General features: G+C 43.8%; 1 protein-coding gene across 6 annotated transcripts in view; it reads left to right on the top strand.

Moving 5' to 3' along the window:
• The window catches only part of NSD3 (nuclear receptor binding SET domain protein 3), a 117,754-nt gene that overhangs the window by 73,719 nt on the left and 18,071 nt on the right, over nt 1-25,964 (top strand). For all 6 annotated transcript variants that reach the window (XM_073653947.1, XM_073653946.1, XM_073653944.1 and 3 more), the window contains exons 8-13: nt 13,245-13,290; nt 13,519-13,649; nt 14,711-14,830; nt 16,516-16,642; nt 16,785-16,982; nt 20,475-20,648. In XM_073653947.1, coding sequence (XP_073510048.1) covers nt 13,245-13,290; nt 13,519-13,649; nt 14,711-14,830; nt 16,516-16,642; nt 16,785-16,982; nt 20,475-20,648 — 796 coding nt within the window. The remainder of the gene's footprint in view (nt 1-13,244; nt 13,291-13,518; nt 13,650-14,710; nt 14,831-16,515; nt 16,643-16,784; nt 16,983-20,474; nt 20,649-25,964) is intronic.

The following is a 25,964-nucleotide window of genomic DNA, read 5'->3' as shown; positions in this document are numbered from 1 at the left end:
CTCTGGCAGTGCTCCTCCTGTTCCTCCTTGCACAAAGGCGGAGGTAGCGGTCCTGCTGCTGGGTTGTTGCCCTCCTACGGCCCCCTCCACGTCTCCTGGTGTACTGGCCTGTCTTCTGGTAGCGCCTCCAGCCTCTGGACACTACACTGACAGACACAGCAAACCTTCTTGCCACAGCTCGCATTGATATGCCATCCTGGATGAGCTGTACTACCTAAGCAACTTCTGTGGGTTGTAGAGTCCGTCTCATGCTACCACGAGTGTGAAAGCACAACCAACATTCAAAAGTGACCAAAACATCAGCCAGAAAGCATTGGTACTGAGATGTGGTCTGTGGTCCCCACCTGTGGAAACACTCCTTTATTGAGGGGGTCTTGATAAGTGCCAATAATTTCCATCTACACTGTGTTCCAAATTATTATGCAAAAAGTGTTTAGGAGTGATAAGGGAAGAATTTTTTTGTTTGTCAGTTAAACTCATTGATGGTGATGTGTGTCAGGGCTCTTTATATCACTGTAAGCAATTGCAGACACCTGTGCTAGATAGTTTGGCAGATGTGTCCAATGAACGGCAAGACTACTTAAGAAGGCTGTCCCACATTATTAAGCAGCCTACATTTTCTGCCAAAATGGGAAAGAAAAAGGATGTGTCGGCTGCTGAGAAGCAACAAATTGTGGAGTGTTTAGGTCAAGGCATGACTACAATCAACATTGCCAAGACACTTCGTGATCATCGCACAATCAAGAATTATGTAGCTGATTCACAGTACACACGTGTGCGTGCTGATAAGGGAAAATTGAGGACTCTTTCCTACAGGCAATTACGTCAGGTTAAAAGAGCAGTGGCAAAAAAGCCTTGTCATAGCAGCAGACAAGTTTTTGAAGCTGCTGGTGCCTCCAACGTCCCCCGAACAACAAGATGCAGGGTCCTTCAGAGGTTTGCAGCTGTGCGTAAGCCATCCTGTCGACCTCTTCTATCCACTGCACACAAGCTCCAGTGGGCCAAACAATACATGAAGACTGACTTCAAAACTGTTTTGTTCACCGATGAGTGCCGTGCAACGCTTGATGGTCCAGATGGATGGAGTGGAGGATGGCTGGTTGATGGACACCCCATGCAAACACGGCTATGGCGCCAACAAGGAGGAGGTGGAGTAATGTTTTGGGCTGGAATCATGGGGAGAGAGATTGTCGGCCCCTTTAGGATCCCTGAAGGGGTAAAGATGAACTCCATAATGTTTGTTGAGTTTCTCAAACAGCACTTCCTGCCATGGTTCAAGAAGAAGAACCGTGCATTCCGAAGCAAGATGATTTTCATGCATGATAATGCCCCGTCTCATGCTGCACATAACACATCTGCATCTCTGGCTGATATGGGCATAAAAGGGGACAAACTTATGGTGTGGCCCCCATGCTCCCCTGACCTCAACCGCATTGAGAACCTCTGGAGCATCATCAAAAGGAGTGTCTATGATGGCGGGAGGCAGTTCACATCTAAGCAACAGCTCTGGGAGGGTATTCTGTCCTCATGCAAAACAATTGAAGCAGAAATCATCCAAAACCTGACAAATTCAATGGACGAGAGAGTTCAGAAGCTCCTTTCGAACAAGGGGTCCTATGTGCAAATGTAACATCACCTAGAATAAAGTTTTGAGTTGAAAACTGTTTGATTTCAGTTTGTAATAACCTGCTAATGCTTAGAATTTCAAAAATGACCATTTTTTTGTTCTTTATTAAAATGAAAAGATTGAAAACTCTGCTGTGCATAATAATTTGGAACATGCATTTTGAGTGCAGTTTGAGTGTTTTATTTTTTTTTAAATATCCTGTTATCATAGGCAGTTTGTACAAAAACCTTTCAATTGTACTCTAATAGTTATTTGACTGGAAAATTACAATGACTGCAATTCATATAGGTAATTTGGGAAAATCTGAGAAAATATTATTTGCATAATAATTTGGAACACAGTGTATTGTCTATTCCATTTGCACATCAGCATGTGAAATTGATTGTCAATCAGTGTTGCTTCCTAAGTGGACAGTTTGATTTCACAGAAGTTTGATTTACTTGGAGTTATATTCTGTTGTTTAAGTGTTCCCTTTATTTTTTTGAGCAGTGTATATATAATATACATACATACATACATACAGTACAGACCAAAAGTTTGGACACACCTTCTCATTTAAAGATTTTTCTTTATTTTCATGACTATGAAAATTGTACATTCACACTGAAGGCATCAAAACTATGAATTAACACATGTGGAATTATATACTTAACAAAAAAGTGTGAAACAACTGAAAATATGTCTTATATTCTAGGGTCTTCAAAGTAGCCATCTTTTGCTTTGATGGCTGCTTTGCACACTCTTGGCATTCTCTTGATGAGCTTCAAGAGGTAGTCACCGGAAATGGTCTTCCAACAACCTTGAAGGAGTTCCCAGAGATGCTTAGCACTTGTTGGCCCTTTTGCCTGCACTCTGCGGTCCAGCTCACCCCAAACCATCTCGATTGGGTTCAGGTCTGGTGACTGTGGAGGAATCACTCTCCTTCTTGGACAAATAGCCCTTACACAGTCTGGAGGTGTGTTTGGGGTCATTGTACTGTTGAAAAATAAATGATGGTCCAACTAAACGCAAACCGGATGGAATAGCATACCGCTGTAAGATGCTGTGGTAGCCATGCTGGTTCAGTATGCCTTCAATTTTGAATAAATCCCCAACAGTATCACCAGCAAAGCACCCCCACACCATCACACCTCCTCCTCCATGCTTCACGGTGGGAACCAGGCATGTAGAGTCCATCCGTTCACCTTTTCTGCGTCGCGCAAAGACACGGTGGTTGGAACCAAAGATCTCAAATTTGGACTCATCAGACCAAAGCACAGATTTCCACTGGTCTAATGTCCATTCCTTGTGTTCTTTATCCCAAACAAGTCTCTTCTGCTTATTGCCTGTCCTTAGCAGTGGTTTCCTAGCAGCTATTTTACCATGAAGACCTGCTGCACAAAGTCTCCTCTTAACAGTTGTTGTAGAGATGTGTCTGCTGCTAGAACTCTGTGTGGCATTGACCTGGTCTCTAAGCTGAGCTGCTGTTAACCTGCGATTTCTGAGGCTGGTGACTCGGACAAACTTATCCTCAGAAGCAGAGGTGACTCTTGGTCATCCTTTCCTGGGGCGGTCCTCATGTGAGCCAGTTTCTTTGTAGCGCTCGATGGTTTTTGCAACTGTACTTGGGGACACTTTCAAAGTTTTCCCAATTTTTTGCACTGACTTACCTTCACTTCTTAAAAGTAATGATGGCCACTCGTTTTTCTTTACTTAGCTGCTTTTTTCTTGCCATAATACAAATTCTAACAGTCTATTCAGTAGGACTATCAGCTGTGTATCCACCAGACTTCTGCACATCACAACTGATGGCCCCAACCCCATTTATAAGGCAAGAAATTCGACTTATTAAACCTCACAGTGCACACCTGTGAAGTGAAAACCATTTCCAGTGACTACCTCTTGAAGCTCATCAAGAGAATGCCAAGAGTGTGCAAAGCATTCATCAAAGCAAAAGGTGGCTACTTTGAAGAACCTAGAATATAAGACATATTTCAGTTTTTTCACACTTTTTTGATAAGTATATAATTCCACATGTGTTAATTCATAGTTTTGATGCCTTCAGTGTGAATGTACAATTTTCATAGTCATGAAAATACAGAAAAATCTTTAAATGAGAAGGTGTGTCCAAACTTTTGGTCTGTACTGTACATACATACATACAGGTGCATCTCACTAAATTAGAATATCATCTAAAAGTTAATTTATTTCAGCTCTTCAATACAAAAAGTGAAACTTATATTGAGTCATTACAGACAGAGTGATCTATTTCAAGTGTTTATTTCTGTTAATGTTGATGATTATGACTTACAGCCAATGAATACACAAAAGTCATTATCTCAGTAAATTAGAATAATTAACAAAAAAACACCTGCAAAAGCTTCCTAAGCGTTTAAAAAGGTCCCTTAGTCTGTTTCAGTAGGCTCCACAATCATGGGGAAGACTGCTGACTTGGCAGATGTCCAGAAGGCAGTCATTGACACACTCCACAAGGTCCTAGAGTTCCAATTTTCATTTGTAAATCAAGGTCCCAGAGTCTGGAGGAAGAGTGGAGAGGCCACAATCCAAGCTGCTTGAGGTCTAGTGTGAAGTTTCCACAATCAGTGATGGTTTGGGGAGCCATGTCATCTGCTGGTGTAGGTCCACTGTGTTTTATCAAGACCAAAGTCAGCGCAGCCGTCTACCAGGAAATTTTAGAGCACTTCATGCTTCCCTCTGCCGACAAGCTTTTTTTGGAGATGGAAATGTCATTCTCCAGCAGGACTTGGCCCCTGTCCACACTGCCAAAAGTACCAATACCTGATTTAAAAACAACCGTTTGTAATGACTCTATATAATATGAGTTTCACTTTCTGTATTGAAGAACTGAAATAAATTAACTGTTTGATGATATTCTAATTTAGTGAGATCCACCTGTGTATATATATATATATATATATATATATATATATATATATATATATATATATATACCGTACTTGTATATGCAGAAACATTATGTAATCTTTATTTATTTTTGGAAAATTTTAACCCAGGATTTTTTTTATATATATATATATATATATGTGTATATATATATATATATATATATATATTAGTACAGACCAAAAGTTTAGACACACCTTCTCATTTAAAGATTTTTCTGTATTTTCATGACCATGAAAATTGTACATTCACACTGATGGCATCAAAACTATGAATTAACACATGTGGAATTATATACTTAACAGAAAAGTGTGAAACAACTGAAAATATGTCTTATATTCTAGGTTCTTCAAAGTAGCCACCTTTTGCTTTGATGACTGCTTTGCACACTCTTGGCATTCTCTTTATGAGCTTCAAGAGGTAGTCACCGGAAATGGTTTTCACTTCACAGGTGTGCCCTCTCAGGTTTAATAAGTGGGATTTCTTGCCTTATAAATGGGGTTGGGACCATCAGTTGTGTTGTGCACAAGTCAGGTGGATACACAGCTGATAGTCCTACTGAATAGACTGTTAGAATTTGTATTATGGCAAGAAAAAAGCTAAGTAAAGAAAAACGAGTGGCCATCATTACTTTAAGAAATGATGGCCAGTCAGTGCGAAAAATTGGGTAAACTTTGAAAGTGTCCCCAAGTGCAGTTGCAAAAACCATCAAGCGCTACAAAGAAACTGGCTCACATGAGGACCGCCCCAGGAAAGGAAGACCAAGAGTCACCTCTGCTTCTGATGATAAGTTTATCCGAGTCACCAGCCTCAGAAATCACAGGTTAACAGCAGCTCAGATTAGAGACCAGGTCAATGCCACACAGAGTTCTAGCAGCAGACACATCTCTTCAACAACTGTTAAGAGGAGACGTTGTGCAGCAGGCCTTCATGGCAAAATAGCTGCTAGGAAACCACTGCTAAAGACAGGCAACAAGCAGAAGAGACTTGTTTGGGCTAAAGAACACAAGGAATGGACATTAGACCAGTGGAAATCTGTGCTTTGGTCTGATGAGTCCAAATTTGAGATCTTTGGTTCCAACTACTGTGTCTTTGTGCGACGCAGAAAAGGTGAACGGATGGACTCTACATGCCTGGTTCCCACCGTGAAGCATGGAGGAGGAGGTGTGATGGTGTGGGGGTGCTTTGCTGGTGACACTGTTGGGGATTTATTCAAATTTGAAGGCATACTGAACCAGCATTGATACCACAGCATCTTGCATCTTGGACCATTATTTATTTTTCAACAGGACAATGACCCCAAACACACCTCCAGGCTGTGTAAGGGCTATTTGACCAAGAAGGAGAATGATGGGGTGCTACGCCAGATGACCTGGCCTCCACAGTCACCAGACCTGAACCCAATCAAGATGGTTTGGGGTGAGCTGGACCGCAGAGTGAAGGCAAAAGGGCCAACAAGTGCTAAGCATCTCTGGGAACTCCTTCAAGATTGTTGGAAGACCATTTCCGGTGACTACCTCTTGAAGCTCATCAAGAGAATGCCAAGAGTGTGCAAAGCAGTCATCAAAGCAAAAGGTGGCTACTTTGAAGAACCTAGAATATAAGACATATTTTCAGTTGCTTCACACTTTTTTGTTAAGTATATAATTCCACATGTGTTAATTCATAGTTTTGATGCCTTCAGTCTGAATGTACAATTTTCATAGTCATGAAAATACTGAAAAATCTTTAAATGAGAAGATGTGTCCAAACTTTTGGTCTGTATTGTATATATATATATATATATATATATATATATATATACTGCTCCAAAAAAATATAAAAAACACCTATAATATGTGTGTGTGTGTGTATACAGTATATATGTGTGTATATATAAATATATATTTAAGTGTATATATCTTACATACAGTGGGGAAAATAAGTATTTGATACACTGCCGATTTCCAAGATTGCCCACTACAAAGCATGGAGATGTCTGTAATTTTTATCGTAGGTACACTTCACCAGTGAGAGACAGAGTCTTAATAAAAAATACATAAAATCACATTGTTCGATTTTTACATAATTACTTTTCATTTTATTGCATGAAATAAGTATTTGATACAATAGAAAAACAGGACTTAATATTAGCCACAGAAATCTTTGTTTGCAATTACAGAGGTCAGACGTTTCCTGTAGTTCTTGACCACGTTTGCACAGACTGCAGCAGGAATTTTGGCTCACTCCTCCATACAGATCTTTCAGGTTTCAGGCTGTCATTGGGCAACATTGAGTTTCAGCTCCTTCCAAAGATTTTCTATTAGGTTCTGGTCTGGAGACTGGCTAGGCCACTCCAAGACGTTGAAATGCTTCTTACGGAGCCACTCCTTAGTTACCCTGGCTCTGTGTTTCGGGTCATTGTCATTCTGGAATACCCAGCCACGACCCATTTTCAGTTCTCTTACTGAGGGAAGGAGGTTGCTGGTCAAAATTTCGCAATACATGACCCCATCCATCCTCCCTTCAATACGGTCATCCTGCGTTTTTGCAGAAAATCACCCCTAAAGTATGATGTTTCCCCCACCATGCTTCACAATTGGGACGCTGCAAACACAGCGAGTGGAGTTGATACCAAAAAGTTCTATTTTGGTCTCATCTGACCACATGACCTTCTCCCATGCCTCCTCTGGATTATCCAGATGGTCATTGGCGAACTTCATTCGGTCATTCACAAACTGCTCGTGAGCAGGGGGACCTTTTTTGCCCCGCAGGATTTTAATCCATGACAGCGTAGTGTGTTACTGACGGTAATGTTTGAGACTGTGGTCCCAGCTCTCTACAGGTCATTGACCAGGTCCTCCTGTGTTATTCTGGGCTGATTCCTGACCTTTCTCAGAATCATCCTTAGTCCACAAGGTGAGATGTTGCATGAAGCCCCAGACTGAAGAAGATTGACAGTCATCTTGTGTTTCTTCCATTTTCTAATAATTGTGCCAACACTTGTTGCCTTCTCACCTAGCTGCTTGTCAATTTTCCTGTACCCATCCCAGCCTTGTGCAGGTCTACAATTTTGTCCCTGGTGTCCTTTGACAGCTCTTTGGTCTTGGCCATGGTGGAGAGGTTGGAGTGTGATTGAGTATATGGACAAGTGTCTTTTATACAGGTAACGAGTTCAAACAGGTGCGATTAATACAGGTAATGAGTGCAGAGTAGGAGGGCTTCTTAAATAAAACTAACAGGTCTGTGAGAGCCAGAATTCTTGCTGGTTGGTAGGTGATCAAATACTCATTTCATGCAATAAAATGCAATTTAATTATTTAAAAATCATATAATGTGATTTTCTGTTTTTTATTTTTAGATTCTGTCTCTCACAGGTGAAGTGTACCTACTATAATAATTACAGACCTCTCCATTCTTTGTAGGTGGGAAAACTTACAAAAACTTACAAAATCAGCAGTGTATCAAAATACTTATTTTACCCACTGTATGTATGTGTGTGTATATATATGTATATGTGTGTCTTTTTTATATATTTTGTTTTTTTATTTAGAACTTTTCTTTATCATATTTATTTCTTTTAAAAATCCTGGGTTAAAACTTTCCAAAAATAAATACAATTATATAATTTTTGTTATAACTTCAATGTTAAATGAGTTTATTACACTGCTCAAAAAAATAAAGGGAACACTAAAATACCACATCCTAGATATCACTGAATGAAATACTCCAGTTGCAAATCTTTATTCATTACATAGTGAAATGCGTTGAGAACAATAAAACATAAAAATGATCAATGTAAGTCAAAATTAATATCCCATGGAGGTCTTGATTTGGAATGATACTCAAAATTTAAGTGGAAAATCAAATTACAGGCTGATCCAACTTCAGTGGAAATGCCTCAAGACAAGGAAATGAGGCTCAGTATTGTGTGTGGCCTCCACGTGCCTGTATGACCTCCCTACAACGCCTGGGCATGCTCCTGATGAGGCAGCAGATGTTCTCCTGAGGGATCTTCTCCCAGACCTGGACTAAACATCCGCCAACTCCTGGACAGTCTGTGGTGCAACTGGCGGATGGAACTAGACATGATGTCCCAGATATTCTCGATTGGATTCCGGTCTGGGGAACTGGCGGGCCAATCCAAAGCATCAATGCCTTCACCTTGCAAGAACTGCTGACACACATCAACCCCATGAGGCCTAGCATTGTCATGCATCAGAAGGAACCCAGGGCCAACCGCACCAGCATATGGTCTCGCAAGGGGTCTGAGGATTTTATCTCAGTACCTAAAGGCAGTCAGGCTACCTCTGGCGAGCACATGGAGGGCTGTGCGGCCCTCCAAAGAAATGCTTCCCCACACCATTACTGACCAACTGCCAAACCGGCCATGCTGCAGGATGTTGCAAGTGGCAGAACGTTCTCCACGGCGTCTCCAGACTCTGTCACGTCTGTCACATGTGCTCAGTGTGAACCTGCTCTTATCTGTGAAGAGCACAGGGCGCCAATGTGGAATCTGCCAATCACTATGCACGGTGTTGGGCTGTAAGCACAACACCCACTTGTGGACGTCGGGTCCTCATACCACCCTCATGGAGTCTGTTTCTGACTGTATGAGCAGACACATGGATGTTAGTGGCCTGTTGGATGTTATTTTTCGGGGCTTTGCTCCTCCTGTTCCTCCTTGTGCAAAGGCGGAGGCAGCGGTCCTGCTGCAGGGTTGTTGCCCTCCTACGGCCTCCTCCACGTCTCCTGGTGTACTGGCCTGTCTCCTGGTATTTGCTCCATGCTCTGGACACCGTGCTGACAGACACAGCTACCCTTATTGCCACAGCTCGCATTGATGCTGCCATCCTGGATGAGCTGCACTACCTGAGCAACTGCTGTGGGTTATACTGTAGACACCGCCTCATGCTAAGGTACCTCTAGGGGTGAGAGCAATGAGAAATTGCAAAAGTGACCAAAACAGCCAAAAAGGATGAGAACAGAGAAATGGTCTGTGGTCACCACCTGCAGAACCTCTCCTTTATAGGGGGAGTCTTGCTAATTGCCGATCATTTCTACCAGTTGTCTGTTCCATTTGCACAACAGCAGGAGAAATGGATTCACAATCAGTGTTGCTTCATAGCTGGACAGGTAGATTTCACAGAAGTGTTATTGACTTGGAGCTGCATTGTGCTGTGTAAGTGTTCCCTTTATTTTTTTGTACAGTGTATAATATAAACTTATTTAACATTGAAATTATGTCACCAAGAAGGAAAAGTTATGGAATGATGGATGGATAGAGAAGTTACTAATCTGCAAATGATGAAAAATTTTCAGAACATCTGGATTTATTCACTATGGAATATGTGCACCACATGCAGAAATCCCCGCACTTAGATCCTTGGCTGCTATCAATGAGGTTATTAATGGTTGTCTAGGAAAGTTCTGCCTCGCTGAATACACTTGAGCAAATCATCAAGATCCACTGCTGGAAGCTTCCTTTGAAATTGCCGTCCAATGACGTCCCAGATGTGCTCGATGGGAGACAAGTCCGTAGATGCTGCAGGCCATGCAGGCTGCTCAGAGTAGCACAAGCAAAATGCGGCCTGGCGTTATTGTGTTGCCCCTTCACCAGGAGACAAAACAATATGGCACAGCCATGATAGAGATGCTGCCCAGGGGAGACCCTTTATTTTTGATTGTTGGAATTCTGAGTGACACATAGGTTGTATACAGTTGTGCTCAAAAGTTTACATACCCCGAGAGAATTTTTTCTTTCTGGGCCTTGTTTCAGAGAATATGAATGAAACAAAAAAACTTTTTCTCCACTCATGGTTATTGGTTGGGTGAAGCCATTTATTGTCAAACTACTGTGTTTTCTCTTTTTTAATCTTAATGACAACCAAAAACATCCAAATGACCCTGATCAAAAGTTCACATACCCGGGTGATTTTGGCCTGATAACATGCACAGAATTTGACACAAATGGGTTTGAATGGCTACTAAAGGTAACATCCTCAACTGTGACCTGTTTGCTTGTAATCAGTGTGTGTTCATAAAAGCTGAGTGAGTTTCTGGGATCCAGACAGACTCTTGCATCTTTCATCCAGCCACTGACGTTTCTGGATTGTGAGTCATGGGAAAAGCAAAAGAATTGTCAACGGATCTACGGGAAAAGGTAGTTGAACTATATAATACAGTAAAGGGATACAAAAAAATATCCAAGGAATTGATTATGCCACTCAGCAGCGTTCAAACTGTGATTAACAAATGGAAAATCAGGGGCTCTGTAAAAACCAAACCACGGTCAGGTAGACCAACAAAAGTTTCGGCCACAACTGCCAGGAAAATCGTTCGGGATGCAAAGGAAAACCCACAAATAGCATCAGCTGAAATTCAGGACTCTCTGAAAACTAGCGGTGTGACTGTTTCAAGATGCACAATAAGGAGGCACTTGAAGAAAAATGGGCTGCATGGACGAGTCGCCAGAAGAAAGCCATTACTATGCAAATGCCACAAAGTATCTCACTTACGATACGGCAAACAGCACAGAGACAAGCCTCAAAACTTCTGGATTAAGATAATTTGGAGTGATGAGACCAAAATTTAACTTTTTGGCCACAACCATAAACGTTACATGTGCTGAGAGGTCAACAAGGCTTATGATGAAAGACGGACGTTCCAACATGACAACGATCCAAAACACAAGGCCAAGTCGACCTGTCATTGGCTACAGCAGAACAAAGTGAAGGTTCTGGAGTGGTCATCTCAGTCTCCTGACCTCAATATCATTGAGCCTCTCTGGGGAGATCTCAAGCGCGCAGCTCATGCTAGACAGCCCAGGAATTTACAGGAACTGGAGGCTTTTTGCCAAGAAGAATGGGCAGCTTTACCATCTGAGGAAATACAGAACCTCATCCACAACAACCACAAAAGACTTAAAGCTGTCATTGATGTTAGAGGGGGCAATACACGGTATTAAGTACAGGGGTATGAGAACTTTTGATCAGGGTCATTTGGATGTTTTTGGTTTTCATTAAGATTTAAAAAGAGAAAACACAGTAGTTTGACAATAAATGGCTTCACCCAACCAATAACCATGAGTGGAGAAATAGTTTTTTTGTTATTCATATTCTCTGAAACAAGGCCAAGAAAGGAAAAATTCTGCCGGGGTATGTAAAGTTTTGAGCACCACCGTACATTGTTGCATGGAGGGGATCATACAAACATTCGATTTAGGAATGGCAGCATCATCAAAGTATTTTCTGCTTTCTCCTCGGGGGTCTATGGATCTCTCTGACCGCCTTGCACTTAACCAGCTCCAGCTAACCCTGCGTCCCATACTTTTAAAATAAAAGAGTTTTAATCCCGAGCATCAGGTTAAAATTCCCATGCAAAGAAAAATGGCCTTACAAACTACTGCAAAATGTGCATCTATTTTTTTTGCAGATTTTGCTGTGGATTTCACCCTTTTTGCAGTGGTTAAAGGGATTTTATCCCCGATCCATGAGATCCGAACAGTCAGTTCCCTTTAGGATTATCTGGTCAGTGTGCAGCAAGTGGAATTAAATCAGCCTGTGTTTTAGTGAATGTCCAGGAGAGGTGAATTTGCAGTATGATTTCTGCGGCAATTAACGGTCTAATATATTTTCAAAACACAATCCATGCATGGCGGAAAAAAACAGCATAGGAATACGAGCATGTGGTGTGTCCAGATCTGAAGGGCTGCCACATGGGGCTTCCGGATTACCATTACATTTTCCATTAGTAAAATATATCTTTTATTTCTTTTTTTTTTGTTTAATTATTCTCATATTGCAAATAAAATGAAGAATAAAAAAACATTCCAGTAGGTATTGATTAAATATTTCTTACCATTTTGTTTGTGCAGCTCCTATGAAGAATAATGTGTAGTCTGATCCTGAAGTCATATTCCCTTCTATCTGTCCCCTACTTTTGGCTATCCTACCAAATGTTCGTTAGCATAAAGTCAATGTATATACAGAATTTGTTTGCTGTCTGTTACCATGGAGACACATAGGGCCCATAAATAAAAATATATATGAGTTTAAAGGAATCTGTCAGCAGTTTGTTTTTTTAATGTAATGTTAGGGGCAGAGCCCCTGATTCCGGGGATGTGTCACTTACTGGGCTTCTTGGTGTAATTTTTCATAAAATCCCTGTTTTCTCTGCTGTAGATCTAGCAGAGCTCAGAATGCTGAGCTGTGTATAAGTCCACCCACACCACTGATTGGCAGCTTGCTGACAACGTATACAGGAAACTGCCAATCAGTGGTGGGGGGCGGGGTTATATAGATTAGCTGGACTTCCTGGCACACAACATCTAGTCCTGCAGTGATAATCTCCTGCTGATAAAACACGAATGAAACAGCACACAGCCTAGTAAGTGATACATCCCTGGAATCAGTGTCTCAGCCCCAACATCATGCTGCTCTCAGATTACATAGAAAAACCTGCTGTGCTAACAGATTCCCTTTAAAATCTAATGCAAAATTACATATATTTCATTATTTTATTTCTATTGGGGCATTAAGAGGAATTTGTTTGCAAAGATGGACATAAACTTTTAATCTCGGGGATTATCAAGCACATCCAAAGTAACGCAGTCAGTTTGCATGTCGATGAAAAAAGATTTATGTAGGGGGGGATGCAGGTGACCTCCCTTTCTGATCGTCTCAGAGACAGATTGAGACCCCTTCATTGATTATTTTCTGATATTCTCCTACAGGTTGACGTTACGCCATTAACAGCGGTGCAGACGGGATTGCAGAAGGGTGAGTGTTGTTGGTATAATACTAGTGTATACACTGAAAATCTCACAATTTCCAAGGTCTCCATATTCCTTTGACCATGTTGTTTGTTTGACATCTACACTAAAAAGCCAAGCATTAGCCGCAGTAACTCCATAACGTAACTTCCCAAACATCTGCATTCGTTCTCATTGAAACTAATGGAAGCTGCTACATGGCTCGTTAGTGAATCCTGACCCTCCTCGTTTCAAGGGGCCAGTGAGATATCAGACGCATGCAAGCCCTTGAAGAAGAGAAGCCGGGCCTCTACCGACGTGGAACTTGCCAACTCCTCTTACCGGGACGCCTCTGACTCTGACTCGCGGGGCCTGAACGATGCTCAGGTGGGATCAGCATGCAACGTCTTAAGTCCTAAAAAAGTTAATGGTTGAACGTTAAATATATGTAGGCAAGTCATGATAATAGTCATTGTGGTAACGCACTTTGAGGCGGTGCACAGCACAGACGTTCTCCGGAGAATGAATTCTCCCGGGTCTGTCAGCTCTGATCACATGAGATGATGCGGTCTGTGACTCTTGTGTATAAGGAGCTATGGAGCATGTCACCGACTGAGAGGGATCATGAGATTCACATTGTAATCCACCGCCTCTGTTCTTATGGTGTCCTACTTCCCACCCTGCCTTCACTCCCCTTGTTTCTTTTCCGCCTGAACTTCCTTCCTCAATTCCCTTTTTCTTTACGTCCTTTCTCCTTCATTTCTTTCGGGCTTCGCTTCTTCCTCCATCCTTCCATTAGTTCCCACTTCACGCCACTCGGCTTGCTTTCGCACCCGCCCTCAGCCAGCGTTCGCGTCCCCACTCTGCCTGCGTTCGCTCCCCCACTTGGCCTGCTCTCGTACACGCACTCGGCCATCGCTTGCACCGACGCTCGGCCTGCGCTCCGCACCCATGCTCGGCCTGCGCTCGCCCCCACCCACGGCCTACTTTCGCCCCCACCCACGGCCTGCTCTCGCCCCCACCCACGGCCTGCTCTCGCCCCCACCCACAGCCTACTTTCGCCCCCACCCACGGCCTGCTCTCGCCCCCACCCACGGCCTGCTCTCGCCCCCACCCACGGCCTACTTTCGCCCCTACCCACGGCCTGCTCTCGCCCCCACCCACAGCCTGCTCTCGCCCCCACCCACGGCCTGCTCTCGCCCCCACCCACGGCCTACTTTCGCCCCCACCCACGGCCTGCTCTCGCCCCCACCCACGGCCTGCTCTCCCTTCCTCCATCCCTCATTCTATTACTATTACTTTTTGCTTTCATTTTCTCCTAGCTTCTTTAATAGTAAAAAAAATATTTTATCTAGTTACTTTATTAAATGTGTGCGTAAATATATTCCCATTTTTCCATTTTATTTGACTTGTCGTGCATAACCTGTTGTACTTCATTTCGGATACAGATTAGCTTTGAGAAGCAAGTGGACAGTCCGTCAGCTGCTGGTGATGCCGATGCCTCTGATGTCCAGTCTGTAGACTCCACTGTTTCTCGGCGTTCCGGAAAGAGAGACACCGTATGTCAGGTGTGTGTGCAATAATTCCCATTGCCATAACACTAGGACCTAACATCACCTTATCATCACCCCTCTTATGGTCAGTGGGAGTTCCAGTGGTTTTGCCCCTCTTATGGTCAATGGGAGTCCCAGTGGTTTTGCCCCTTCTTATGGTCAGTGGGAGTCCCAGTGGTTGGCCCCTCATATGGTCTGTGGAAGTCCCAGTGGTCGGCCCCTCTTATGGTCAGTGGGAGTCCCAGTGGTCGGCCCTCTTATGGTCAGTGGGAGTCCCAGTGGTCGGCCCTCTTATGGTCAGTGGGAGTCCCAGTGGTCGGCCCTCTTATGGTCAGTGGGAGTCCCAGTGGGTTTGCCCCTTTTATGATCAGTGGGAGTCCCAGTGGTTTTGCCCCTCTTATGGTCAGTGGGAGTCCCAGTGGTTTTGCCCCTCTTATGGTCAGTGGGAGTCCCAGTGGTCGGCCCCTCTTATGGTCAGTGGGAGTCCCAGTGGTCGGCCCCTCTTATGGTCAGTGGGAGTCCCAGTGGTCGGCCCCTCTTATGGTCAGTGGGAGTCCCAGTGGTCGGCCCCTCTTATGGTCAGTGGGAGTCCCAGTGGTCGGCCCCTCTTATGGTCAGTGGGAGTCCCATTGGTCGGCCCCTCCTATGGTCAGTGGGAGTCCCAGTGGTCGTCCCCTCTTATAGTCAGTGGGAGTCCCAGTGTTTGGCCCCTCTTATGGTCAGTGGGAGTCCCAGTGGTTGTCCCCTCTTATGGTCAGTGGGAGTCCCAGTGGTCGGCCCCTCTTATGGTCATTGGGAGTCCCAGTGGTTGGCCCCTCTTATGGTCAGTGGGAGTCACATTGGTCGGCCCCTCTTATGGTCAGTGGGAGTCCCAGTGGTCGGCCCCCCTTATGGTCAGTGGGAGTCCCAGTCGTTGTCCCCTCTTATGGTCAGTGGGAGTCCCAGTGGTTGTCCCCTCTTATGGTCAGTGGGAGTCCCAGTCGTTGTCCCCTCTTATGGTCAATGGGAGTCCCAGTGGTTGTCCCCTCTTATGGTCAGTGGGAGTCCCAGTGGTTGTCCCCTCTTATGATCAGTGGAAGTCCCATTGGTCGGCCCCTCTTATGGTCAGTGGGAGTCCCAGTGGTCGACCCCTCTTATGGTCAGTGGGAGTCCCAGTGGTCGGCCCCTCTTATGGTCAGTGGGAGTCCCAGTGGTTGGCTCCTCTTATGGTCAGTGGGAGTCCCAGTGGTCGGCCCCTCTTATGGTCAGTGGGAGTCCCAGTGGTTGGCCCCTCTTATGGTCAATGGGAGTCCCAGTGGTTGGCCCCTCTTATGGTCAATGGGAGTCCCAGTGGTTGGCCCCTCTTATGGTCAGTGGGAGTCCCAGTGGTTGGCCCCTCTTATGGTCAATGGGAGTCCCAGTGGTTGGCCTCTCTTATGGTCAATGGGAGTCCCAGTGGTTGGCCCCTCTTATGGTCAATGGGAGTACCAGTGGTTGGCCCCTCTTATGGTCAGTGGGAGTCCCAGTGGTTGGCCCCTCTTATGGTCAGTGGGAGTCCCAGTGGTTGGCCCCTTTTATGGTCAGTGGGAGTCCCAGTGGTTGGCCCCCTACCGATCACATATATGAAACAGGAATAACCTTTAATACTGGTTGGATCATGTACGCTTGTAAGACGCAGTTCCAATACTAATTTAACATTTTTGTGAAACCTTTCCTTTTAGATCTGTGAAAATTTTGGGGAGTCTTTGGTGTCCTGTAATGGAGATTGCTCTCGGCTCTTCCACCTTGAATGTCTTGGCATGGATACAGTTCCAGAAGGAAAATTCATCTGCATGGAGTGCAAAACTGGTGCGTATGGGAAGATTCATGTTATCGTGCGGCAGGGTATTCTGTATAGTAGGGATTAGTGTGTGTTTTTTCTAGCCTTCTATACGGTGCAGATATTACTTTTACCATGATCGGATATGACTTTTTTTTTGCTTTCTGACAGGTCTCCATACATGCTTCTCCTGCAAAATTCCTAGCACCAGTGTTAAGCGCTGCTGTGTTTCTTCTTGCGGCAAGTTTTACCACGAAGCCTGTGCGCGGCAGTATGCGGCAACCGTCTTAGATTCCAGGGGCCTCAGGTGCCCCCACCACTGCTGTAGCTCCTGCACCACTGACAAAGGCCTGTACAGAGCTTGCAAAGGTGACCTAGAAATATAGGGTAGTTGTATGCAAGAAGTGGGACCTGAAGGTTTCTGTAAAGTTCTGCAGTGGTGGCGCACCCACTTCCCCATTAAACTCCTTGGCAAATTGTTCATCAATTCTTTGTTCTCTAGATGGCTGCAAGCCCCCACTTTTAGGACCCTCGTGATAGATTTATGGTATCTCTGGGTGTACGATAAATGCTTAAAAAAATTGTTTTTCTGGTTAAAAAACTTGTACAACTTTATTATGCTGTCACTTCTTCACCATTTTTTTCAAGATGTGAGTTGAGTCCGTAATTCTAGTATATAACTAATCCTGCTCCCAACTGAGAAGCGGATGCAGTTATATTCAGTCTGGTCAATGCTCTGTGAGCTTAACAGCAGAGAAATTAATGTTTAGCTCACAGAGCATTGCCTCCGCTGTATACAGTTGTATCTCCCAAGAGCAGGACTAGCTCTGTACAGATTTACTGCCACTGTATAAATCTACATGCATTCTTCTGTACCTTTGCAAAAACTTTTAAGCTTCACTTCTATAATTTTGAATGAGTTAAAACGATTTGCAGTTTTATAGAAATAAGGTTGTCCTCTACTAGGACAGTTCCTTCTTAAATTCTATATTCCTCGATGAAAAACACTAGAGATGAGCAAATCGAATCACGGGATTGCAGTCCAGCTTCAATGTCAGTGGTGTCACAAGACTGTTGTTTGATATCCCGGGCTAGATGCTTCTTCCCTATCCCTAAAGCTAGGGGCGCCTTAGCTATCTCTGCTCCCTGGATTACTTTTAATGGTGAAGATGCCGGGGCCACGTGCCTTGCAGAGCTCCTGAATCAGACCTTATATGTTCCCTCCCCCACCCAGGGAAGTGGGGAGTAGTAGTGTATAAGAATACACAAGCCCGACTAACAAGGGAAGACGTAAATGGATAAATGAAAGTACCAATCACACAAATATGCACTCACAAACAACAGAGTGGAATACCAGGAAATATAGGAAGGAAAAAAACAAATGTGAGAGGATTAGGATATGCACTCAGATAAATCACCAACCCAACCAACAGTCTTTAGAACAACACTCCAAACGCCTCCTCAAATAACTAACACCTCCAACTCTGGAACCAGGCGGTATAAAACTAACACTGGCATTCCTGATTGCCAGAGGTGAGTATATGTAGGAGAGGGGAGTGGCCAACACTGAACAGCTGAGACTATTAAAGCAGGAAAGCTTCAGAGACTCTCGACTGTACAGCTTAACCCCTGCAGTGCTAGCAGAACCCTGCACCGTTTAATATGATGGTGAAGTGCTTCTAATCAGTGCAGTATGTGAAATCAGACACCGTGGTCTTCTGGCCCCTCTCTGTCATGGTAAACCCGTGATAAGTGGTACCTGTGAATCTTTTACCGTCTGGCGTCTGTGGCGCAGTTTTTGATTAGCCAGGGCTGGTAGCACAGATGTCGTTGCACCAATCCTGACAAATCAAATGTCGACACGAGGATACTGGAAGGTTAGAGATTCGCAGAATTCCTGTCTGGCCGCCTCTGACATGGAAGCTGGACCGAAGTCCCACAAATTGATCCGCTCACCTCTAATAAAAAGCTAGTTAAAGGAGGAAGAGAAGGAGTATTTCTTTTAAAAAGGTATAATTTTATTGATCACATAGATAAAACACCAGGTTTAAAAGAAGGAACATGAAGGGTGGTAAGTCATACAGGAGGAGAAAGGAACCGCATAGTAAATGGGAGATAGAATATAAAATTATGGGTCAGTGGGACAGACCGTAGATGATTAATCATGAGAGTACCCAAACATATGTGCTCATGTAATGGGCACACAATCACCATAAGATGTGCCACTAAATTGTACCCAGTATCTAATGTAACCTCTCAAAAGCAATATGTCACAGTTCACCGAGGCTAGACATGAGTGGCATCAACTGGTGAGGGTCATCTAGTATATCAAAATGCCAGGATTCCCATAAAACATATTCCTCTATGACACCTTACCCGTATTGTGGACAGGCCTCCCTTGGGGTATAGACAGAATGGATGGGTCCCCGACGCGCGTTTCGCGTGCAAGGCTCACACTTTCTCAAGGGGAAGTATCATATGGTTATCTACAGGACCTTTTTATCATGTGATCAAAGTCACATGATCGCTGAATCACCCTTCGCGAGCGAGGGTACAGCGCCTGCGTAGATCGCCGCAACTGCGATGCGCCTGCTCCTGGCTGTCAAGCCAACCCAAACAAACCCGGCAGCCATGGAGACTCCCAGGCATGCGTGGGATCGCATGAAGACGCCGGAGTGTAGTGCAAAAGCGGTGTTTTATCTGTGTGATCAATAAAATTATACCTTTTTAAAGAAACACTCCTTCTCTTCCTCTTTAACTAGCTGCATACTTTTGGAGTGAGCATTTATGCATGCATGCACTATATGACCAATTATGCTCTGATTTATTAGAAATTCAGAACGCTCGTGAAATTGTTGACTGTAATAAACCCTATATACTCACCTCCTATACCGGAGATGTCGGCTCTGGGTTTTCCATGGCTCATGTGACATTGTCTGCAGGGCTCACGTGGCATAACAATCAGCAGTCACTTATGAGCTGCTATGCTCTCACTTCCTTTGGATACCCGAGGTTTCTCCAAAGGAAGTGAGAGTACAGTCGCTCAATAGCAGGCGCTGATTGGCTGCAGCGCTCATGTGGCATAACAATATTATGCAAGCCTCATGTGACCCAGCTCTGATATCGCTAGAATGGCGCCGGTGGGTGAGGGGGAGATTGGGTAAGTATTTGTGGTCTTTATTTTACTTTGGGAATATAGGGTTTAGGAAGATGTTGTCCAAGAAGTGGCAACCCCTTTAATCATGCTATAAATGAAAAGTTCTACAACCTTCTAACATACTTTTTCATTTCAATCCCTCACTATTTAAAGGGAACCTTTCACTATGGGGGTATAGGTCCCAGTGCAACAATAAAAATCATTCCTGTTTTGTAGTAATATGATGTGCCAGCTCTGAGAAATCAAGCTATATGAAAATTAGCCACCTGGAAGTGAATTTGGAGTGTGTCAAAGCATTGTAGGACATTAACACGCCCCCATTGCACTGTCAGGCTGATTTGCATACAGTTTCAAAGCTCCAATTTCTCAGCGCTGGCACATCAGATTCCTACAAAACAGGAATCCTTTTTCTTGTTGTACTAGAACCAGATACAACAGTAAAATCGTCCATTTAAAAAGTGAGGAATTGAAACGCATGGTATATTAGAAAGTTGTAGAACTTTTCATTTATGTAACGATGAAGCTTAATGTATGTAAAACTGCATTATCCTTTTAAGAAGAAAATATCCCTTTAACACTTTCAAAACTATAAAAATGCAGCTACAATCAAAAGTTACAGACCATTGCATGTAGATTTATCCCGGGGTGTAGAGGCGGCGGTATTGTGCTCTTTTCTAGGTCACTTAGCTGCTTCTCTCTTGCAGGACGCATATTACGCTGTGTGCGGTGCCCTGTGGCGTACCACAAGGGGGACAGTTGTATGGCTGCCGGCAGCCTTAGCCTGTCTTCAGGCCTCATGATTTGCAGCAACCATTCCAAACGCAGCGGCCATTCGTCCTGCGCGGTCAACGTCAGCTTCTGCTTTGTATGTGCGCGAGGTAAGCAATGTGACACGTTCAGTCATGTTCGGCGCTAATGTTTAGGGGGTTTAGTGAGTGTGATCTCATAGCGCAGGATCCATCTATCATACGGGAGCTAATGTGTGCTCATACATCCATGTGTCGTCCGCTTACACGGCAGCCTGCCCAGGGTATTGGGGACAGAAAAAAGTGGAGAAATGAGACCTATAAAGGGGACTCTGTCAGCTCAGAATGACTGTTCAAAACAAGCACAGATGGTTGATGCACCCATGGTGTGGCCAAACATTTAACTGCTACTTGTTTCCCCTCTATCTCCACCCCCTCTATTTTGATTGGCAGCTCTGGCTTTATAGAGCAAGACAAGGGGGGTGGGATAGATGGAAAACAAGTAGATGGGAAGGTGCACTGAACTGTTTGGCCACACCAAGGGTGCACCGAGCACCCAAAGTGTTAAATTAGCCTTAAAGGGGTTATCCAGCGCCTCTCTCTGCCTGATCGAGAGTAGAATGGCACTGCTGTTGTTGTGTCGATGGTCTCCTGCTTTGTTGCAGGTATCGTATCCAGGCGCTGGATAACCTCTTTAAGCATCCAACTCTGCTAATATGACCATGGGAGGGAACAATTGAGAAATCCCCCCCCAAAAATGTAACCTGCCCTTTTACTGAACAACATTTTGTAAATCTGAGCTTTTCATCTGTCCAGCTGCCTCCTTCTCCACATATGTAGCAATGTCAGCACCTGCTGGGGGTTGTAGTTTCACACAGCATGGGTCAGAAATCTGTAGCCAGCTAAGTAATTGATCAGATAGCTGAATGTCCTCTTAACCACTGGGGCGGCCGCCTTAGGTGTGGGAATCTTATATATATGTGTACCTGTATGCTCCCTGTGCATGTAATGTATGACCTGATGACAGATGATCATGAAGAGTTTCACGTTCATGTGTTACTATGTATCCAGCCCTATTATTGGTTAATGTTAGATTACTATAGACCCTGACCAGATGAAGCCTGTAGAGTCTTTTATTCTTTATTCACATTTCTTCTTTTCTTTTGTTACTTTATCATCTGTAGTTTTACGTTTTTTTTATTCTGTTTTCATTTACAAACCCATCGTTCATAACCGGCTTTACTAACAGCAATTACACTTGGTAACTATAAGATCGCAATGTACCGTGTGACCCTATACACGGGCCGATATCTGGCCATAGGAAGCTGCGTTCACTAAAAGAAAATTTACTAATTCATCCCAATGAACTGCAAAAAGACTTTCCTCATCTCCTGTAAAAGAGCCTGAACTTTTCTACACACAAAATATTAGTATTTATACGTGTAATAGGATGTCCCTGAGTATTATGCAGGAGGGGGATGCAGTTGCTTAAAGGGGGATTTGACCGTTATGAGAAAAATATAAAAAGTGACAGTAGATGACATTATAAGGCTTTTGTCAAATATATGTCATTAGGAAATCTGATGATTTCCCTCAATATTTCAGGGGCACGGGTTTTGCTTTCACTTTATTAGAGCGGGCACAAAATCTGGTGAGATCCTTTTGTCTTGGAGATACCAATTGTGAAGGGGGGTGGGCAGCTAATTCTATTCTTCTTCTGAATGGTAAAAGGAGCATTGTACTAAGATTTGCCAGGATTTGGCCTGTTTTGCCATTTTCTATACTTACAGGTTCATAGAATATAATAGGAGAATCGATTCACTTATTTTACTCATAAACTCACCAAAAGCGAATTCGCTAATGCATCCCAACAAGCAACAAATTAGCAATACGCAAATCAGGTGACTTTTTTTTTTCCTCCCCTAATAACTATAGTTATTTTATTACCCATTTAATAAGTTGCCTGGTGTATTATGCAGCCCAGATAAATGAGGGGCATACAGCTTCTAGTAAAGGGGGCAGGGGGTTATTTGCAGGAAGAGGACATAGCTTCTTGTAACTGGCTAATCTGCAAGATGGGGACATAGCTGCTTATAACAGGTTAATCTGCAGGAAGGGGACATAGCTGCTTGTAAGGGGTTAATCTGCAGGAGGAGGACATAACATACATATTATGCTGCCCAGATAAATGAGGGGCATACAGTTTCTAGTAAAGAAGGTGGGGAGGGGGTTATCTGCAGGAAGAAGACATAGCTTCTTGTAACGGGGTAATCTGCAAGATGAGGACATAGCTGCTTGTAACAGGTTAATCTGCAGGAAAAGGACATAGCTGCTTGTAAGGGGTAAATTTGCAGGAAGAGGACATAACTTCTTGTAAGCTATATCCTCTTCCTGCAGATTAACCCTTTACAAGCAGCTATGTCCTCTTTGTAATGGGTTAATCTGCAGGAAGAGGACATAGCTGTGTGTCAAAGGTTAATCGACTACAGAAAGATTATAGCTGCTTTTCTGAGTCAGGGTTAATCTGAGTCTAGCTAAATTTTGTACTCAGACAACAACCTGAGGAGAAGGCTGTGACAGGGTTTACCTCAGTTGCTGTTTCTAACCCCCTCCTGCTCCTCAATAATACACAGGAATCCATTTTACATGTCTTCTTCATACTGGATGCAATTATATAGGATATCAATAGAGATCATGTGATTTTCCTCCCACTCAGTAGTAACTTAGTGGTAGGAAGCCTCATACAGATCTCTCCTGTCTCCTAGGCAAGGATCGCAGTGCTTAGAAGTTCCCTACTATAGAGCTTGTAAGCACTCCACTGAAGTTGGCCGAAGCTCTATATCCAGCCAGATTCAGTGCCCCTGTGTTCCTCCGATGCTGCAGAGGCAAAGCTGTCTCTGCTTTCCGCTTCAGAGAGTGCTCCGTTCAGATCAGCAGCTCAGCTGAACTGTCAATCATCAGGTGCTCACCGCCTCCTGGCAAGCAGTAAGCCTGTAGGCTGGGGAGCGGTGCACTTCTGAAGCACTACGTTGAGAATAACCTTTAAGGACCAGTCACTGTATATATGACTAGCTGTCCTAGTACTTACTACCAATGTACAGGTTTTTACCACTTCTGCCTCTTATTATCACTTGAATCCACTCAAGCGATTGTTGGGATGCCACTGTTAGTAGACAGCTTCTAGGCTTAACTAGACCCAGCACAGTACTGGAAAAAAAATAATAATGAAAGTTCACTAATCATCTTTTTTTCATCTTTGTGAGATAAGTAAAAAAAATAACTAAACGTTAAAAAAAAATTACTTACAAAATTATGAAAAATTACCCCTTCCCGCCAGTCATTGTTATAACTGCATATAATTGCATATATTGTTATAATTGCATATAAAATGGAAAAGGAATACAACAAAATGACTGGTAGATGATGACGAACACAAATAGTGATGTCATAAAATGTATTTTTTAAGTACTAGAATGGAGGAAAGAATATTTCACGTTCATGGTTGCTCCCCCATTAGCCCAGCGCGTTTACATATGGCGTGATGTCTCTTACTCCCATAGTTTTATAGCATTATACTATAGGCAAGTAAGGAGTTGTCAAGTGTATCGGCTGTTCTCTTATTGTAATGGTAAATAACTTGGGTTATCCTTCAGCATCTGCACATGGCTCTCGGTTACCACCTACAGTAATATCCATTGTATGCCCCCTGTCAGAGAAATTTCATGATTTCAGCCATTTAAAGAGTTCTGCAGGAGCACACTGCTCCTCTGCCTCCCAGCTTCCTGCTTGCTGAAGGGGAGCGGTGCGCTCCTGATGACTGACAGCTCGAGAAAGTGGCATGCCTGAGCCATTGGCCCAAACTGTGCGCTCTCTCGGCAGAGGAAGCTTTGTCCCTGTACCATCGGAGGAGCACAGGGGTTCCAGCGATCCAGCCAGCTTCCGAGCAGCACTCACAAACTATAGCTTGTAAGCGCTGCACTCTCCTGGCCTAGGAGACCGGCCACCACGGATCGGTTACTAGCCAACTATTCAGTCTAAGCAACAAGCAGTATAAAATTAAAAATCCCTCCATTCTTGACACCGGAGAAGATTTTTTTCAATTAAGTTTCTTGTTTTTACAAGCACTTTGCATTTTCACATCGTTAAGAAGATGAGGAAACCTCTTCTGTAAGACTTCACGTTCTCATTAGAAGGGTTTTCCAGACCTAAGAATGTTTTTTTTACATTACTCTCCTTGCCAATCACGGCCGCTTTCGTACTAACGATTCCCTGGTCCCCACCAGGCTCTGCGCACTCGACTCCTGCAGTGACTTATCACCGCTACTTCCGTTGATTGGCTGCAGCGGTCACAAGTCCCAGAGTTGGGGACTGGATGGTATCAAAATAAGACAGGCAAGCAGGGAAGATGGGTGAGAAATTACTTTTTTTTTTTTTTTTTTAGTCCCCAAACCAAGAGTAAGAAATTTGGCATTACTACTTTTCGAAAAAAAAATTACACACATCAGAAACTTTCATCTGTTGGGGTCCGGGTGATGAGACCCCTAATAATCGCCAAAATGTAGAAGTGCTGTTCTCCTCCTAGTCTGGCGTATACTTTGTCTTTGGTCTCGGGGGAGAGAAGCGCTTGTCTCGTAGCTTCTACTTTTTCATTTTGCACTCGGTGAGGCTCTTCTCACTCGGATTCCCACCAGTCAGAACTTCTGACACTTCTGCTACACTTTTATCCTTGATTCAAGCTGCAAGATAAAAGCATTTGAGCCCCCTGCAGACCACCACACACGTTTGTTTTTTTTCTCTGATCATTAGATTATTACATGGGACTGGGAAGTGAGTCAGCCACCGGCACAAGTGTGCACTGGGATCTGGACCAAACAAGGGTATCTTGTTTTTTGTTTTTTTAACCCAAGCCTTTGTTTTTCTCATTGAAATAAAACATTCTCTTGGTGGAGCCGAATAGACACTTTTATAAGGGAGTCAGAGAGCGATAGTACGGCCAACTAAGTATATGAGGCCGCTGCGATCTCTGGCTTTGCCGAGCGCTCCTGGGTCTTCTGAGACCCCTCTATTGATGGCTGATCTCGCCGAGGACTAAAGGATTGGCAGTCTACAATCGGACATGCTGGATCCTTATCTCCCCCAATATCATCTGTTGCGAAAGAATTAGGAGACCCCAACACACGTTAGACTATCGTCCGAACCCGCCGATATCAGTTTGTCTGCATAAGGGGGCCTTAAAGAGGTATTCCCATCTCCAAGATCCTATCCCAATGTGTAGTAGGTGTAATAATTATAATAATAAAGGCAAATTTATAATAATATTAGCAAATACCTCCAATTAGAAATGTAGTATAGTTCTTCAGAGTCCGCTATGTCACTTACCCCATGTGCAGGGCATTGAAGTAGCTTAGGTATCCATGGTTACGACTATTGAAATAGTGGCTGTTAGCT

Source organism: Phyllobates terribilis, unplaced genomic scaffold (assembly GCF_046119375.1).
Source record: "Phyllobates terribilis strain yellow unplaced genomic scaffold, ASM4611937v1 Scaffold_11__3_contigs__length_659146591, whole genome shotgun sequence".
NCBI classification, from domain to species: domain Eukaryota; kingdom Metazoa; phylum Chordata; class Amphibia; order Anura; family Dendrobatidae; genus Phyllobates; species Phyllobates terribilis.
The sequence above is the reverse complement of the archived record's forward strand: the minus strand, read 5'-3'. Positions and strand labels throughout refer to the sequence as shown.